Source organism: Exophiala oligosperma (assembly GCF_000835515.1).
Source record: "Exophiala oligosperma strain CBS 72588 unplaced genomic scaffold supercont1.3, whole genome shotgun sequence".
Lineage (NCBI taxonomy): Eukaryota > Fungi > Ascomycota > Eurotiomycetes > Chaetothyriales > Herpotrichiellaceae > Exophiala > Exophiala oligosperma.
In genome coordinates, this window is record NW_015622820.1 from 247318 (window position 1) to 266684 (window position 19367).

Here is a 19367-nt window from a genome sequence, read left to right on the forward strand (position 1 = left end):
CCAAGAGCTTTCCTGGTGCTCGAGCGAGCTCCATCTGCACCGACGAGATAGGTGGCTCGCATCTCGCGTTCGGCCTGACGTTGATTGTTTCGCACGACTACACGCACGCCATTCTCGATATTTTCGGTGATCGAAACCAGCTCGGTGCTGAATTCGATATCCACATGGCCGGTTTTGATGGCTTCTCGAAGGAACAACTTGTTCAGATCTGCTTGGGGCAGATTCAAAAGGCCCGCACCGACCTTGAACTCGGTATCGTCGGGACTGGTAAGAGGCTGGATGGCTAGCATCTCCCCGGGCGCTTTCCCTCCTTTACCGTCGTCCGTGGGTTTCTTCCGCCAGCAAAGTCCATGGGTCATGAACCCTTCTTTCCTGATTAGGTCGTACAGGCCAAGCTCGTTCAACATGAATTGAGACGCTCCGTAGTATCCGCAAGCACGAGGGCTGTCGCTGGTGGTTGGGAGCTTTTCAATGATGGTGACATTGATCCCAGCTCGGCCTAATATGAAGGCAGTCAGGCAGCCTACTGGACCTCCGCCAACGATAAGAACATCTTGGGCTGAGTGGTCGGGTTGATCGCCAGTCCCATTGACAGCCGCGTCGTTAGAAGATTTCACCATCCTAACTCGTATGTTCTGAAAACGTATGGGCAGAGAGTTGGAATTGCAGAGACCGAGAATTTAATACTCGGTCAAGTGTTGATCGAGTGTTTGATTCGGTTGCCGAAGTAGAAATGCATCTTACACGGACGCCGCTTGATCAGATGATGATTGTGTGCCATTGCTGGTCGTGGGGAAGGCCTGACTGTAAGCTGTAGTAATGCGGCGTGCCATCAGCTTGCAAAACTTTCCTCGTACCTTGGTAGGGATCCCTGACAGTGACTTGGTCGAGACATGGCCAGACTGTCGGTTCTCCACCCCCACAATCCACAATCCACAATCCACAATCGGCAAACATCGACAGCAATGACGAAAGGTTTCAGGGCTTCAAAACGATGTGAGATTATCCGTAACGCCTTGCTGACTACTTCCACAGTGGAAATCGAGTCTCACGACAAGGTTACGAGGAAGACGAGGCTGATGGTGATGTTGGTGGCAACGGATCAAGTTCGTCCGTCTGAACGAGCAAATGGCTTACCGCAGCCAAAAGGAATCAAACACCACGAGAGACTCGGATCTCCGTGCACCACTTTGGCCTTAAATGTACCAATGCGAGTACTGTAAAGAACGCGTACTCGGTCGCCACAGAAGATATATATACTGAATCAACTGAGTGATGTCTCAGAGACAGCCTTTTCTACCTCATCGTCGTCGTGAATCATCAATTATACAATGACCATTCCTCGTCACAAGATGATTTCACAGATTTTACGCTTCACTCTCCCATATCCTCAAACAATCTCGAGCCCTGAATTTCGTCGCCTTCGCGAGATTGTGTCCAAGGTCTGCATCAGTCAATATTACGGTTACACAATCTCGGCGCCGTTACCTCGTATGACCGAAGAGATTTGCTGGGCCATTCGTAAGTCTTGGAGGTTCAGCCTGTTTTCGACCAACCATGTCAAGTGTCTAATGGCTTATTTTCCTCCAAACACAGATTGGCCTACGATTTCAACACCGGCAGGACGCGCTGCAACGCTGGGGTGTTCTACCGCCGAAGGCAGCGTCATTGGCGCCAATGCTACATCCTTGCTACTCGAGATCGATGACGATAAGGCCTCGGAACTGATCAAGGCGTTCGAGGCGCGCGTGTGTGAGTTTGTGAGTGCTGAAAGTCTCTGACCCTGCACGAGTCTTGAAGGGTTGTTGATACATCTCCCGTCGAAATACCAGGCCTTCATAGCACTCTCGCAGGATGCGCCTCGTGAGTCCATCGACTTCCAGGTCTCCATGCACAAGACGTATACCGATACATACGGCATGCGGGGCTTCGAGGGAGGCCAGTGGGCATACTGCTCAAACACAAATGACTCTCTGGGCGATAAGTTAGGGAGTGAGAACGTCCAACTGACGTCCGACGAGAAGAGACTTGGCGTCTACGTCCTCGGATGGGAGAGCGTAGAGGTACGTACTACGCAGTTTCGTAGTTTCCGCTTTCTTTACTATGATCGCGTGAAACTGACCATGCCATGTCCATTTGCCTCCAATAGCTTCATCAGGCAGCGACAAAGACTGCTCTCTTTGCGGAAGAAATCGACAAACTTTCCCCGTACTTCGGACCAGGGTCCGGTGCGTTTTACGTGTACTTTCGGAAGCATTCAAACGATGACCATGGAGGAACCTAGATGTAGAACGTGATTCGCTGTTGGCTATCGAGATCGAGAGTTCCATATCGAATACTTAGAATATCGTGTTGAGTCTCTTTGTTTCTGTTGAGTATGAAAAGATGTTGGGCGAAAAGCCTCAGTGACTCGTGCCTCTGTTTTTTGGTCTATTCCAATCCTTGGCCACAAAACACGTTTCCAGAGCATCTGCAAGTTAAAGCAGAGACAAATCAATAATGATGACCGGTGACATCGAGATCAGGATCTGATTTAGTAGTAAGAACTGGCTGTAGTGCTTCGGGAGACAGTCAGTGATATAATGGAGCTGCTGCAGCGTTGTCATGAGAAACATGCAAGAAAGGGCTAGTAGCCGTATGACTGTAATATCTCTGACTCTTTCATCCCAGACATAAACATGCAACATCAATGACGACAGCATACTGTTGTCCACAATGGAGACCAACTCCTGGCTTAAAGGGCATACCTCCACCCTTGCACGCCTCCGATGACAATCCCATCACGATCAGCCTTCTTGTTCCTCTTGTGGTACGTCCACACCATGAAAGTCAATGCAAGGATGTTGTACGTTGTAAGGCCAATAGTTGTCTGTACACCATTAGAAAGAAAGAACCTCAAAAAATGCAAGAAATTTCGTACATAGATTCCAGGACCATATGATGGCGCATCCTGACCACGGAAGATCAAGCTTCCAATGATACCACCGACGGCGCCGCAGGCAATTAAAACGCCAGAACTCACTGCGCGAGCCGCCGAATCTATGATATTTGACTGATTGAAGGCCAGTAGTGCAGGAACACTCGAATGAACACCCATGGCAGCGAAGAAGATCCCTAGATATCGGACTTCGTCTGAGAAACCTTCACGCATAACTGGTCACATTTGTTAGCAAGCACCAGAATTCCCGGGGACCCAGCCATACTTATGAAGCCAATGAGCATGACGAAGTTGTTGAAGATGGCGACAATTCCTCTCATCTGATATCTATCAGAGATGTATGCTGTGATCATTAATAAGCCAAGTGCTGCGAAGAATGGATATCCGGAGCGAAGACTGGCTTGAAGACCAGAGTAGCCAAGCCCCTGTGAGTATTGTCAGTTTTGTTCAATGGTTGTACACTTGAACACCAATACTTACATTGATGATGGTAGGAGAGAAGAACGCAACAGCATTGGCGGTGCCGACGGTGAAGCAGTAGATTGTGCCTTGAGCCCAGAGAGTCCAGTCCTTCGATGTCTGGACAAACGAGTTCCAGTTGACTTCGCCAGTTTTGTATTCTCCACGATCTTCTTTGAGCTTGTTGTAAAGGTAAACCCTTTGATCTGGTTTGATCCACTTCGTCCTGTCGGGGAATTTTGGAATAAAAAGGATTGCGACGAGACCCAAGGCCATAGAAAATCCTCCTTCGATGGAAAATATCCATCTCCAACCTCGCATGTCTCTCACGCCATCAAGTTGGCCGAGACCATAGCTCAATATTCCTGCCAATGCGGAGGCGATGATACCAAATCCATATGCCCCTGATATTCTCTTGTGTAATTCCTTGCGATCATACCAGCAGGATATGGTGAACTGGGATGAGTTGACAACGTCAGCGTGGACAAGGGAGCACGAGAAGTGAAGGACTCTCTTCTCGTTGTGAACCTGGAAGTGGTGACTACTTACCGTGATACCAGGGAGAACACCTCCCTCAAACAAACCAAGGAGAAATCTGAGGAAAACCATGACTTGCCAATTATGGACGAAGCCCATTCCACAAAGGACGGCGCCCCATGAGAACGTCAGAAAGGATAGCCAAAGTCGAGGCTGAACCTTGGTGAGAATCCAGTTGGAAGGCACATCACTTAGACAGTACCCAGGGAAGAACAACATGAGGATGACCGAGTATCGCTCCCCCTTTCCCAGATTTAAATCCTCAGCCATTCCGAGGACCTTAGCGCTCCCAATGTTTATCCGATCTATGATGGATACCGCGTATATCGTTCCAAGAATGGGCAAGACGTGAAGGTCGACCTGAAGCATGAAGCGCCGGATCTGGGCTCTGGTTAACGTAGGGGCCTCGTGTTTTTGGGGTTCGTCGACAAGCTTCTCGGCATGAACTGCCTCGATCTGCTCCTTCGTACCAGCGTTCATGTTGTTTTCAGCTTCGAGAGGATCCATGTCTGCGTTGTGGGCGTAGGTGTAGGATGAAGGGGGTTGAATCAGTGACTTCCTGATTGGGACTAGTGCCGTCGACAGTACTGCCCGCTCTCGAGTCCTTACTCGCGCAGCTCCCTCGTGTGAGTTATATTTGTGAATGAGGATCCTGTTGTAGTGAGAGCCTGATACAGGGTTCTTCGATTCGAGTACTTCCCAAACTTAGGCTACCTACTCTTTGCCGGGCTTGACGGTCTCGGGATCATCTTTATATAGCTATCTTCGACAGAGCGAAACGGGAAATTCCCAACCCCCATGTTGCCACTTGTGCGTGCATTCTCTATTACCGCGTTATAGATCTTGGCCTTTGGAGACAAGACGCTTTCGCTTCCAGTTTGAGTATGGCGATTTTGACCATCTGTAGCCAAGACGACCGTCTTTTGTCCTGGTGTTGGGCACTCCACGCCTTGGCTACCCCAGTTCTCCAAACATCCACACATTCATGAGCCATCTCGAAAAGCACCGGCGAATTGGTTCGCCCCTGTTGGTTGGGTCTCGCTAAATGATGGGGTACTCATTTCTGGGCATTCTGTCGTATATAGCTGGTATTGTATTCTCCCCCAGGTCATTCCCTTCGGTCTGAACTGTGGGGATTTTCCATGCTCTATATGACTTGGCGACCGCTGCTGATAGGTAGGATATGCACACTCGAACCTGGTCATCTCAACTAGACGGCCCTTGGCAAGTGCTCGAGCAAATTCGACACTTGGAGTAGAGAGGTGAGGGACGAATTGCGAGACCCGAATGACCCTGCGACAAGACGCGAGACGACAAGCGAGGTTTGGCACATGAGCATGTAAAAGAAGCCATGTGGGCTCTCGAAAGTACTACTCTCGGAATTCCTCCACGTTGTGAAGATTTGTGGTTTCGAGATGAGGCGGAGACTCATCTTGCCAGTAGGGGTTTACGGACAAGCACACGCAGTGAACCGAGGTGAGCCGGCGAGGGACAGAAAACGGGGAATACAGATGAAAAGGACTACATCCCGGTCTCGGAGATGCAGGGGGAATGTGCTCCCTTGCGATCATCTGTACTTGTCCATGTGGAGTACACTCTCGAAATCACAGTGTCATTGATTCTAAGAACAGGCTAAAAACGAAGTGCCCCCCCCATTATCACCCTTTGGTACCAATATGTGTCAGATGGCAACCGACAAAATACAAGTTAAGAGACGATCTTAAGGACAATGTGAATGACAAGCCTCAAAACACTGGCGAGCGCCGAGACACCAAAAAAGACAGTTACAACGACTAGATTGTTCATTGCTCAGTCGTGTGCGTTTTTGCAAAGGCGTCTGCATTTTATCCATCGCCGACGAGATATTCAGGTAGATTCTCCACATTGAAGGAATGCCCTGACATTTGTAAGTGATTAGCCTACCCTGATGATGTTCGCTATATTGTCTAGCTCCATGTCATGCTGGAATGACTTTAGAAGGCCAAGAGCCAGATGAATGCGTGTACGAACTATATCTTGCAGGTTATCACAAAGGGAAAGCAAGTTTTCGCTTCAGAACGACTGATCTCTGTCGAAGGCTGTTGTCTGTACTCCATTGCTCCAGCTCTTCTTGACTGCAGACTGAATTCCGCCCTTCAGTGTCACCTATATCTAAAAGGAGGTGTTGTAACACCAGAACTCGCCTTAATCACATGTTACACATCACTCACATACTTGTCGTCGAGCTGATCGTCGTCGGGTGGCTGTCATTTCAAACAGGATCATACTACAGCCAAACACCACGTGGAATCCCGAACCGAGAATGTTGAAGGAATCGATGGGTCTGTATAGCAGTCGATGGTGTCAGGCAACCGCCTGCAAGGGCTGGTAGGCAATTGCACTGCCTGGTTCATCTGCCAATCATTTTCAACCTCGCCTAATGGGCTGCCCGGCCACGTACAAACATGACTCAAGTTTGAACGATCGACTGCATTGCTGTTTGTTTCTTTGGGAAGGTTTATAAGGACTTGAGGTCGACATCATTTTTCGATTCTTGATCGATTGTCATTCTATCCGATAAAGCACCAAATATCCCAGATAAGCAGTGTTGTGATGCTAAATGAATCAAAGTTGTTGCCTTGTCTGCCTGTAATTGATCAGACGTTCAGCCTTGTAACGATTCCGCCAGCCTTGCCGCCTTCCAGCCTCACACACCAAAATCAACCGTGACTTCAGCCTTACAGTCACGAGGTACTTGCCAACTGACGAGGTATTGAATTCCAGGAACTCTCTCATACCCCGAAACACCCTCAGACATCTAAGTATTGACACTCTTTCAATAAATTCGCCGCCCCGGGCGTCTCAGTCTCATACTATTTCCCCCACCCAAATGCATGGCTGGAAAGATTTCATCTAGAATTGTTCACCGTCTTCGAACCTATTTTCGACGATCTTCCTCCGCGTTCACCATCGGTAGTAACAACACCATCACCTACCTTCAACCTTCAACCTTCGTTACTAGTTCAGACTACCGGACGCCTGCGTCAACACACGACTGTACCGATACATTACTCCTTCTGTCGATCATGGCATATGCAGGACCTACCTCACTCATCATCGAAGACGTACCACTCGACCCCATCACTTCCTTGGGCGACATTGAGCGACATTTTACTGGCGCCGAGGGCTACATTGGAGCAAAGATTTCAAACACTCGTTTGAACAGCACCGCTAGGATCGTGCAGAACTTCGTCTTTGAATTCTCCTCAGCCGCGGACGCAGCCCAGGCCTTTCAATCACGTAGGATCATCACAGTTGCTGACCGCGCGTATACTGTCATACCGAACGGCGGCTTTTTTGATGCCGAGCGCCATGTCGAAGACAACGTGCAGCCAAACCAGGACCAGCCCAACGCGGGTAATGTTAAGAAAGAACCCACAGATGCTCTTAAATGTAGGATCTGCATGACGGAGTTTCAGGATTCAGCCCGTGTAGTTCCGTGTCTACAGTGTAAAGCCCCGCGTTGCCATGATTGTTTGAAGGCCGATTTCAAGGCAGCCATGGAGGACATGGACAGGATGCCACTCAGATGCTGCGAAAAGGTCATTCACTTCGACACTGCCCGCGGAATTCTGTCTCCGGCCGATCTCGAAGCCTACAAGTCCAGGTTTGACGAGCTCAACACCATAAATCCTCTCTACTGTCCGGTTCCGAAATGCTCAAAGTTTCTATCTCCTAGAACATTCGATGGAAAAAGTTCCGAGGTCACCTGTCCTGCTTGCGATACCAGGGTGTGCACAAATTGCAAACAGATTGCCAACGAAGGACACTCTTGTTCAGGGGATTTCGGGCGCGAACTTATACTTGGCATCTTCTCGTACAAGACCTGCCCAAAGTGCGGAATGGGGGTGGCAAAAATGTTCGGCTGTCCACACATAAGGTGTAGGTGCGGTGCACACTGGTGCTGGGACTGTCAACGCCCTTTGTACGCTTGCTACGAGAGACCTTGTCGCACAGCCCGAGAAAACGGCAATGGTCCCCAAGAAGACTCCGAGGTTGAGGCCGATACCAATCTTGATGACGACGATGAGCCCGAACCTGAGGGACCCAATGTGTCACGAGATCAAGAAGCCAATGAAGCCATCACTGATGGGGCCCATACCCACAGAGACTTTGACTCGGTCCACAATGGCCTTGAGCAGTCTTCCGAACCGGCAGACAACCCAGGATTCGCAGCGCTACTAATAGCGATAGACATACGCGACGTTCAGTCAGACACAGCAAAGGAAGAGAGCGGTGAGCAGGGAGGAGCCCAGGACATCGCCGCCCATGTCGCCTGTGGAGATGGTGGTCCCACGACGGTTCCGGGTGGTGGTCCATCTGCAAGCGACGGCATACACCATACAGTTGTCGTCGTGGGACCAAACGGTGGTGGACGTGGCAATAACACCATCATGGCCAACGAGGCCCTCCAACCACAGACACAAGCGACCGCCGGAACGTCAAACACGCAGGAACCTGCATCTTCTGATGCTATATCACCGTCACTTCCCGAATTCGATGACAACGCGACTCCAGATTTGGACGACCCTGACTTGGAAGATTGGGAGGAAGACTTTGATCTCGGGAACGAGCCTCGGGACGAGCAATGGGACGTCTGGGGCTGTAGGCACCGCTTTCAAACCTTCAGCACTGCTGGGATTCCCGATTTCTGGCTGGTCGGGGTCGATGCCCGCAAGGACGACCGAGTCGAGATCGAATGCATGTCATGTTTTAAGAAAGTGGCCGTCTTGAAGGATGATTGCGGGTCGAAGTCGGATGGTAGCAGCAGCCCCCCAGAAACTCAAGACCAGCCCGGTGTCGTCGTCCAAGTCAAAAAGTCGGGCACGTGGAAGTGCAAACTGTGTGGAGTCATCTACTGTAAGCGGTGCGTAAAGGTGGCGAAGAAGCGTATCATGCGTGAACGGATCTCTGCAGATCAGTGAACTCTGGTTCTAGTGGTTGAACAGTGGACGGGAGGGAAGGAGTTTCTGGGTGAACAATCCACTCAGCTGAATGGTGTGAGCGACAGCAGAACTTGTATGGGACGATGATGAAGTTATGACAATCAGCAAGCAAAATCAGTGTATTTTGTGCTGGGAGAATGGGGCAGTGCGTTGGTAATGCTAATGATAATATCAATGACAAATCACAAGATCAGTGTATGTATCAATCTCGGGCGTGGACCTGACGGGATGGACACGGCGCGTTTTCTCTCTCCATCGAGCAAGGGTTTTTGATTTCAAATGATGGTGGGTGTCGGAAGCACAAAAGTACGGGTTGGTGTGTGTTGGATCCCTTACCCAGATAAAAGATCCATGATTTATGAAAACGGGGCATGGCGTAGTGTTTGATAGAAAGACGTACTCCCTTAACACACAGTTTCACCGGGTTGAGTTGGCTCCTTGTGTGGAGCGGAGACGAGGCTGTCGGCCCCTGAACCTTTTTTTTTTTTCCTTCTTTTTCCACTTTGACCTACTCCGTATTAGGGTGCAAACTCGGACGGCACCGCCCTCAAACTTTACTTGCCTTTCTATATTTGTCCTCGCGTGGCTCTCGACACGTACAGTAGTAAGGAGTATTCTGGTCGATTCTTTTTTTTCGCCCCATCAACTTCGCCCCTACTGTAGGACGCAGCGCGTCGGACGACGTACGACCCATGCTGTTGCTACCTTTGCTCAACTACCTAGGGTAAACACGAAGGGTCTCCCTTGTACGCAGTTCGTGAAAAAGATATGTCCTATTCGTTGGACATGTGACATATCACATCTTTAAACCCCCGGTGTTGGCTGTTCCGCCAAACGCAAGATTTGTCCACCATCGTCACACCCGTAAGATCAACATCATGCTCCAGTCCATTCATTTCATTCAGGTATACACATTCTCAACATGTTGAAGCATCTTGAACGACCTAGTACACCCGACGCCATCGCTAATGTTTAAAGGTCCAAAAAGTCATCTGGTAATATCAAAAGGTGCAGGGTTTGTCTTCTCCTGCTCCTCCTGACTCCGGCTACTCTCCTTACATCGCGTGATGGTCTCCTCGCTACCAGAGTCGTCTTCCTCGCACCTGTCATGCTGCTTCTCACTGGGATCGTATCTTTCGTTTCCCTTCTTGGCTCCATTATCTTCTTCTTTCAGTGCTTTCCGGAGGCTTTCTTCGAGCCTCTCAAATAGCTTTTCCAACAACCATTCGGCCTCCTCTTTGTCACCCATCAGAGGACTCCTGTTGCCGATCCAGCTCCATTGGAACTTCTTTTGGCCTTGACCTTGGCCTTTGTCGCTGCCCTTTCCATAAGCTGAGTCTTGTCCAGTCTGGTCTAACAGCTTCTTGCTAGCTGGATTCTTGTCATGGTGGAACGTCGGGTCTTCTAGTTCGGAGGCATGCTTGTGTGTCGTAGAGTCCCGCTCATCTTCACCTAGAAGTTTCAGAAAGTATACCCATTCATCATAAGAGTACCGCTTCGGTGTAGAAGATGTAGTATCTGCGTAGACTCTTCGGATTTGCGAGATGAGAACATGCCGAAGATGATGCTCGTCTGTCCATGTAAGCACTAACGTCGATGACAGATCAATAAAGAACTTACTTTCTTCCCCGAACTTTCCCTCCTTATGTGCTTCGCTTTCATCAATTCGTTCGGACTGCTCAAAGTCTCTGGCCAGTTCGTCTCGATTGGCGCCATCTCTTGTGTTATCTGGCCGCTCACCACCACCAATTCGAAACAGCTTTGCCAATCCAGGGTGTAGCTCTTGAAACCCGGACTCTTCCCCGGCCTTATTCTCAACATCAAAATGAGGGGAGCCCACTTTTCCCAAAGTAGACCTATAGATACCGTGCATCAGCCGATCCTTCATGCTGCTTTCGTCGCTCGGCAGCACAGTAACCTCTCCAAGCCAGATGGTAGCATCTTTAATGGCCTTAACTACCGTATCTCCCATGTCTGATATCAAGATGGTCAAGGTCGGCACCGCTAAAAGCGACCAAAATACGAAGAAAGGTTTGCCACTGTTACTGATCGGTTCGAAGTCGCCATAGCCGATGGTCAAAAGTGTGGTGTAGGAAAAATACAGCGACTCAAAATATGTCCATTGCTGGTTCTGTTCAGCCTGGAAGAATACTAATGCGCCGATACACCACTGCGTTCGTTAGCATGAGTACAAACCCTCATCAGAAATAGTCTCTGCGACTAACCAAAAATGCGAACGCAAAAGACGAAACCCCAAGACTCATATATTTCCGTTCAGTCATCGCGCGATCCTGAACTTTTCTCATTGCTTCGAATTCGGCTGCCCTTCTGTCTTGCTCATCCATTCGATCGTCACCGGGTTTGACAGTGAGGGCCTCGGCAGTTTCTTTACCCAGTCCCATTGTGATATGACGCTTCAGATCGATTCGTTTCCGAGTTGCCTTGTCGATCTCTCTGACCAGTCTAGCTCGAGTCTTCTCGGTTATCCGCGCAGCCATTTTCTTTTTCCCTCTCTCGAGGATGAGTGACCTAATAGAGCCGACAACAAGACCCAGAATGATGATACCCCCCATGGCAAAAGGAAAAAGCAAGCCTCGTCCCAAATGTGTCTTGGGGGTATAATCATCACCGACTCCGATGGTAAGTGTGGTGAAATCAGCCCAATACACTGCATCTAGAAATTTCCAGCCTTCAATATGCGAGTAAACGAGAGCTCCCAAGAGCAAATACGTAAGGAATGAGATGGTCTGGAGCATCAAGGTTCGTTGAGCGACTGTGAGTTTGAATTCTCGACTGTAATAGCCCTTGTATGCGCCATAGACGGTAACACACATGAGATATGATATTATTTGGTAAAGCCCCGCGGCAAAAATGGCGTAGTAATATGCCTGAGTTAGTGCTTGATGCTTTACTCCCGCGGCGTGGAAGTGATGGGAGGCAACGGCAACGAGGGCAATGAGCAGGATCGAAGCAACCCAGAAGCCGATGATGGTTATTGGCTGTGCAATTTGAAAAGGTACTCGACGTGCCATGTTGAGGAGCAAGGACATATTGGCAATGAGCGCGCAGACCAAAGATACTGCATTCACAGCTATCAACCTGTTCGCTATCAATATGGTACGATGATTCGTCGGGGGAGCATACCATTTGGGATCTTTGATATCAATCCCATGTTCCTCTGTTCCACCAGGCGGGATCTTGACTCTCCAATTCTCAACGAGAGCGCAGATACTGAAGGCATTTGCCATGGGACCAAATGTACCTGCAATTAGGGGGAAGCCAGTTGACGCATACCACCACCTCGCAGGCATCAAGAAGTTTCTCTCCTCCTCTTCCTCGTCCATATCATCCTCGCCCGGTGTCTCTTTTGGGGAAGCGACATTTTCTCTGACCTGACTGTCAGCATTGTCGATGGGTTCGTCAAGGCCAGGGTCATTCATGATTGTAGATGGCAAGCGAGTGTGTAGGAAAGAAGGGATTCTGGTGTAGAGGCGTGCGCACTCATGGAGATCTCGTCCTTTCCATGGCGGTGAGGTGGTGTTGATTCAACAAGAGCATAGTGGCTCTCCAGGTAGACTGCAAATTTCACCAGAGTCATGAACGAGTTGCAGTCCACGGTGGTATCCCTGCAACCTGTTACGGGCATGAGTTTTGAATAGTTGGTGACGTCGGTGGCAGGTGCATAAGCTGCAAAATTGCCCCGCCAATTCCACGCTTGTTCAGAAGCTTGGCCGACTTTAAATTTCAGTGTCCGCCTTGGTCATGTGACGAGCATTCTCCTCTCAGTGGGATGAAGAAATCAGTTTCTGACTCCGAGGATGGGTTATATATCATGGAAAAATCGACGTCAAATTGTCCATGCCATTGAGCCTGACTGGTCTGGACAATACGTATGTGGCTAGGCAAGATTAATAGTCTTCAAGCTGGAGAGGTCAACCCCCCAGCAATAGCCAAGGAAAGTCGCCCAGGTAACGACCAAGATGCGATCTTGAACGCGCCCCAATACTTCAAATTCAAAAGTAAAGACCATATCATTATATTCAGGAATTTGACGTGTCATTAGTCAAATGCGATTTCTCATTTTTGGACGACATGTATTTCTGTGCCTGCAGTTATAGCTAAGTGAGTGCGTAGACATGGGAGTGTTAGTCCATACATGACATACTATTACCAAGTCGCGTGTGTGGAGCACCATATGTGACACGGCCGGGTTAGGGAGAGGAGATTGTGAGTTTCAACATCTGAGGAAGCGAGATCCAGAGCATGTTGTTCCGCAGCATTTCCTGTTTGACCCACGGATCTGCCCTAAGATTGCGTAGTGATTGCCCTCCAGGATCTGCGACGACGAGTACGGAGTACTTGTGAGATACGGTACGGATGATGGTTCCTCGCTGTCTTTCCACTCAAATTGGCGCCATGACCATGCCTCAGGCACCAAAACAGGATCAGATGTAAAACATACATGAGCCAGGCGGCATAAAGTCCGTAGCGCTGATGTTGGTTGGCTGTTTTCGAGATAAACGTGGACTGGGGAAGACTTTGGAGAGGAGACTAGACGAGTACTCGTACGCAAGTCTACAGTACGGAGTACTCCTGCAGAGTTAGCACGGAGGGGGAAAAGAGGACACCAGCCTAATTGAGCTTACCTAGAGGACGCCGGACCAGTGGGAAATGGTTGCTAAAGGCGCCTAAACTGCCTGTAGCCTAGGTGGAATAACCTAAGAACTAGGGCATCGTGGTAGTTACAGTACATACATACTGGTAGAGGACAGTAGTGCCCGTCTGGAAGCATCTCCACTCCTTCTCTCTCGCTCCCACCCTCAAGCGTCCTCTGTGCCCTGTTTTTCCCCTGCAACGGCTGCGCCTCGCCTCTCAACCCCCGTCAAACCACCTTCCCAGCCTCGACTTAGTGCCCCATTTCCACCTTCTATCTCGACTACAGTGTCCGGTCAGTGGTTACGTTACTTATCTCAAACACCTTCTGTACTACTCCCGTGCTTTCAACCACCGTCGGCCTCATCATCATCGTCGTCGTCGTTGTCGCTGTCGGCATCCTTTCCAAGCACATCTCGAGTCTTGTTTGCAGATTGCTACTTTCACTCGTTTCAACAACACCATCCATGCGCACCTATCTTTCGCTCCCACTTTGCGCGCCGGCGCCATCCACCTGATCCTCTCCTCCTCTGTCTACACCATCTTACCACACTGTCCGCCTGAACGATGCTTAGACCCGCTACGCCGTTGACGGTTTTGCTGTTAATATCCTTCGTCCTCCTCCTCTTGTCTGTTATCTCAACTCCCGTCGTCAAGTCGATCCCTATCGCAACCTACAAGGGTGTCAATTTTGGTGTCTTTGGTTATTGTACTACCACAGGATGTAGCGGTATACGAGTGGGCTATACTACGGGTAATGACCAATTCTTCCGTCTCCTATACATGTTCTAAGTCTCTCTACAGATGGAGTCTTTGGTTCAGAAGGTGATGGAGACTTCAATCTGCCTGCCTCGACCAGGCACTCTTTATCCTCCCTACTCATTGTTCATCCGGTCGCCGCCTTCTGCAACTTAGTGTGTCTTGCTCTCGCCGCTGCCGCTCATTTGCATTCGCCATCACACTCTGCTCGATACCTTCTTGGCCTTCTAATCCTGCTCTTGCCTACCTTACTAGTCACTTTGTTGGCTTTCCTTGTTGATATTCTACTTTTCGTGCCTCATTTACAATGGGGCGGGTGGATTGTTCTTGCGTCAACTATTCTAATCACGGCGTCCGGAGTGGTTACCTGTGCCATGAGGAGGACGCTGGTATCTCGCAAAGCACGGAAGAAGAGGATCGCTGAAAATGCTGAAATGAGCGGCGAGAACTTCTACAACAGGCAAGCTCAAGAATCGAAGATGCCTGCGCAGACCTTCGCTTTAGCCGAACCTACTATGCCAATGGTCAATGGAGCCCCTGGCGCAGACCGACTGCCTGCCTTTGCGACATTCGAGTCTGGGAAGCCAGACGAGGAGAGTCTGCCACTACGATCACAAGCCTTGACGAGTGACGGGACTACCCTTAGAGATGGTAACTCCGATACCTTTTATCCCCCTCCTTCAGTCCGATCGAACAGTCAGCCGCCTTTTGACGAACGGCGCGATCAATACGGGAACCCTATACCTGCTGCTGCTGGCGCAATGATGCCTCCGAGGAAATCTGGTGAAGAGCGTACGCCAGCCGGTTCTTACCGTGAAGGCTCAGTGCCACCCCCAGGTAGCAGAGGATATGGCTCTCGCGGCAGGGGAACATTTCCTCCACGAGGCGCTTATCCACGAGGAGGAGGAGGATACGGACGTCGAGGTCCTCCTCCATCACAAGGCTACCCAGGACGGGGCGGGTTTTCTCCTGAGATGAGAGGAGGCTACACCGGCCGTGGAAGAGGGGGATATCCTCCTGCGGCGGCCATGGGAGCCATAGGCGCAGGAATGGCAGCAGGTGCAATGATGGCGGATGGTCAGCATCGACCACCGCCAGGCTATCCACCAAATGGAGGCGAGAGAACAACACCCCCAGACTCGTATCCGGATAGGATGGGACCCTTTGGTCCAATCGCCAGCTCGACTCCTTATATCGAGAATGCTCCGCCCAACCGGGCTGATGCCATAAGCCCATCTGTGTATACTACTGGCCCCGAAGAACAACTGGCTCCGTATGGAGCCCGAGTACAATCACCAGCACGCTCTGGTTATGGGAGCAGAGTGCAATCGCCCGTTGGGGCTCCACGACAAGCTTCTCCACCTCCAGCCATGCCAACTTTACCATCAGTTCAAGCTGCAGAATTGCCGACCAATTCAAGGTCTAACTCTAGGTCACAGAGTCAAGATCCGTAAGTCAAAGTGAAAGCCGTGAGACTCAAAGACTGACAGGCGCAGATATATTCCTCCACGTTCACAGTGGAACAACAACGTGTCGCATGAGGATTTTGCTCAAACAAGAACACCTGGACGATATACTTCCCCTGTTGAACTGCCTTCGACAGGCAGTCACGTGGGAGGATATAGTGGCCCACCACGGAGACCACGTGTAAATTCCGGGGGCAGTGATGTGTATTATGAAGACGTCGACCCTCGCTTCGCTTCTGATCCCGAGACGATGCCCGCAATCCCACATAATCCAGCCACGCAGCCTCCGTCGGTGCCACCGCTTCTGACCGCAGGACAGCCTCAATATCGACCCGATTCTCTGGCACTACCACCTTCGAACTCATACGAAGATCTTCCCGGAGCTCGGTCGCCTGCCGAGAGTGAAACGAGCAATTTCACATCGGTCAGCCAGCGCGGAATCAACCCCAACTGGCGCCCAGGTAATGGTGGTGAATTCGCATCGCTGGGACCTGCCAGAAGGCGGGAGCACCAGATGAAGCGGGACGTTCTTCTTGCTGGCAATCCCGATTTTGAGATCCCAGGAATGGGTGAAAGTGGCCGTATGTCGACAAGAGGAGGGCGAGACGGCATGAGAGGGGGCATGACGATGAGTGGAGGGCCACCTCGAATTCCTCCAGCCAGCGCTGTTGGGATGGGAGCAGACGGAAGGTATCCCATGGGCCCGCCACCGCCACCTGCAGGATCAGGAAGCATGAGAGAAATATAATACCCCTACGACCTGACGCCAAAACTGATCATGTAGATTTTTTGTGAAAATTATGTAAAAATGATGATGATTTTTTTTTCCTTTTCCGAATGATACTAGTATATGTACAAAGGTAAATGTCTGGTGCTCCTTTTTCCCGCTTGGACTCTCTAGGATCCAGTCCAACTGTGGCACTGAAGATGACAACTGTATTTCAGCGTGTACGGAGTAGAATCGAAACCAAGGCTACGGAGCGAATGCCAGCGTGGTGGTCGGCGTCTTTTTGTTACCTTAGCCAGGTGTTAGGTGGCTAGCTCTGCATGCACAGAGGCGAGGTCAAATCATACAGGAATTTTATGTCCAGAGTAAGAATAAACTTACTCCGTATAGAATGTACATACTCCGTGAATATATATACTAAATCATGATCCGCCCGTCATTACTCCTCGACCCAAACAGGCCGAGGATATTGTTCCCACCACCGCTCCCACTATTGTTGTCGGGTCTCTGGCCAGGTGTTGTTGAATGCGACGCGTCCGAGTCGTCATTACCACCACCCAACCACTTGGGCCTCTTGAACCCGCCTCCGCCGCCGCCACTACCACCACTCGGGCTCGAGGCTGACCGAGTCGGTTGCATCCATTTGGGAGTGTCGATGGTGTCGATGGTATTCTTCACCCGTCGACCAAACAGCGTGAAAAAGTTTTCTTCTTCCGGTTCCGGATCAAGGGTTCGTGCCGCCGGTCTGTTTGCCGTGCCCGACGACACTGCCGCCGGCCCTGCCGCCCGTTGCGCAGGAGGCACCCACCTCGTGGGAGCAGCACCTCGCGTTGGTCTGGAGCCGTCGGAACTGGGTCGCGGAGACTCGCTGAGCCCCAGCGTGCTCGAGCGGTTGCCCTGGAGATCTCGCGCGATCAGATCCCGGCCCTCTCGCCAACCTCCAGTCCCGAACCCAGAAGGGTTCACTTCCTCGTCCTCGTCCTCGATCATATCAAATCCAAAGGCTGACTTGATTCGGCCATACAGGTTGAAGAGAGTGGCGCACACCGGAACGAGGATGAAAATTGGGAAGAGGTAATCGAACCACGTCCCCAACGGCGTGAGGTTGATCAATCGTCCGAGGAACTGGTAAAAGGTACTGGACTGGTGGATGTCTCGAGGCAGGAAGGTCAAGAAATTGTACGCCAAAGGTACGGTTAGTTTGGCAATCTGCCCAGCATACCAGCACGCGGATTCGGCATAGGTGTTTCGTTTGACCAGCGCACGCTGATTCCACGTTGGAACATCGTTGACGCTAAACAGAGCGCACGCGCACATATAAGTTATCCAACATGAAGCCAAAATTTGGCCACCAAGTCCAATCTGATAATTCTTATTGCTTGGGTGGTGTATGACAGTCAAGCTGACTGCGGAAAGGTGCGGTGCCGGGAATTTGATGATCTCAGACCATATGATCGCTAGCGAGGCAAGTGAGAACAGACCACCGAGGGTTAGACGTAAAGCTGGGATAACATGAACGTGTAGATGATAGCGCGTGTATGGCGTGAGGATGGAAAAGCGAGACGAGGAACGTCCAAAGTCGAGTTTCTTGGACGCTTTTGAGTCCATGATGGATTGCAAATCGGATGCAGATTGGACAATGCCGTCCCATTCGAGGATATACCGGGCTCTCCGGTGTCTGGCACGCACAAGACGGCGTGTCAGGTCGGCCAGATAGCGCTCAGTGATAACAGCAGGCACTTTGGCTGATGCGTCTAACGTGGTCGGGTTGCTGAAGACGCGAGACTCGGGCTGACCGGTGAGGTCGACGAGCTCATCAATCCACTCTTGAAAGTCTCGGGCAGTTCCAGTCTTCCTCTGCTTGAGTTGCATAACCTGTGCCTCGAGTTCCTCTAGCGAGAGGATGGCGTCTTCGAGTTTCTCGTGCACCTTTGGCGCTCGACCTTGCACAGCACGCAAACTACCAGCAATATCGGATCGCCTGAACATCTTCCTAGGTATTGCGACCAGCCCGTGTCCCATGAGGTAGATGGCGAGGATGAGGCCCCAGACGTAGGCAAGCGCCATGATCAATGCGCGAATGGCTGTAAAGTCGAAGCCGTAGGAGAAAATCATGTAGACCAAGCCTGCGACGGCGCATGTTAGGACAATGAGCTGGTATCGAGCATTGGACCTCAATGAATATATCATGCGAGAGCTTGAATCGCGGTAGCCTGCGTCCATATATTCACCCAGCAGAGGGAGGACCACCCATGTTAACAAGAAAGTCAACCAGTAGACGATCCTCCAGGACACCAATACTGCTCTTCCCGGCAGCCATATTCCCTTGCCGCCATGGTTTCCTTCTCGAGCGCTCGAAGCGAGGTCGATTGGTACCAAAAGAATGGCGCTGGTAGGAAGGACCAAGGAGAGGAAAATAGGAACTAGGAGAAAGGCGGGAGTGGTTCGGAGAGGTAGATAGTGCCGCAGAAGAAGGAGAACGGCAGTAGAGATGACCAAAAGGGCTAGAATCGAGAAGACATCTGAGCCGACTGAGGTCGCCATGATACAATAATTGTCTGGTATCGGTCAAAGAAGTGGATTGATCATGGCGCAGGCAGGGGTCTGCAGATACTGCGACGGCGAAGAGAAACGGGTTTCTGGGCCAAAACCGACGTCGGAAGAAGGAGACGAGAGATGTACGGAGTGCAGCCTCGTCGATTGCAGAGACAGTCCGAGAATACGGATGAGGGCGGAATGAATCAGCGGAAAAGGTGAGGGAGTTACTTCGGTAGCGATTTAAACGAAAAGAACCACGAGTGGAACGAATGTCGAGGCTTTACAAGAAGCCACAAGGCTGCGTC

General features: G+C 50.7%; 4 protein-coding genes across 4 annotated transcripts; 2 read left to right on the forward strand and 2 right to left on the reverse strand.

The window, feature by feature from the left end:
- Nucleotides 1-6889: 6889 nt before the first annotated feature.
- PV06_02936 (uncharacterized protein) lies at nt 6890-8898 on the forward strand (the record flags this gene model as incomplete). The annotated part of the gene is made up of 1 exon (XM_016403681.1): nt 6890-8898. Exon 1 carries the CDS (start codon nt 7000-7002, stop codon nt 8896-8898), a length of 1899 nt encoding a protein of 632 aa, XP_016264686.1. The 5' UTR covers nt 6890-6999.
- Nucleotides 8899-9553: 655 nt separating this feature from the next.
- On the reverse strand, nt 9554-12561 carry PV06_02937 (uncharacterized protein). The gene is made up of 4 exons (XM_016403682.1): nt 12064-12561; nt 11145-12018; nt 10540-11089; nt 9554-10491 (listed from the first exon to the last, which is right to left on the reverse strand). Exons 1-4 carry the CDS (start codon nt 12357-12359, stop codon nt 9908-9910), a joined length of 2304 nt encoding a protein of 767 aa, XP_016264687.1. The 5' UTR covers nt 12360-12561; the 3' UTR covers nt 9554-9907.
- A 1336-nt stretch (nt 12562-13897) lies between these two features.
- PV06_02938 (uncharacterized protein) lies at nt 13898-16607 on the forward strand. The gene is made up of 3 exons (XM_016403683.1): nt 13898-14326; nt 14377-15781; nt 15828-16607. Exons 1-3 carry the CDS (start codon nt 14140-14142, stop codon nt 16543-16545), a joined length of 2310 nt encoding a protein of 769 aa, XP_016264688.1. The 5' UTR covers nt 13898-14139; the 3' UTR covers nt 16546-16607.
- Nucleotides 16608-16801: 194 nt separating this feature from the next.
- PV06_02939 (uncharacterized protein) lies at nt 16802-19314 on the reverse strand. Its single transcript, XM_016403684.1, has one exon. The coding sequence runs from the start codon at nt 19066-19068 to the stop codon at nt 16942-16944; it is 2127 nt and encodes a 708-aa protein (XP_016264689.1). The 5' UTR covers nt 19069-19314; the 3' UTR covers nt 16802-16941.
- Nucleotides 19315-19367: the final 53 nt, after the last annotated feature.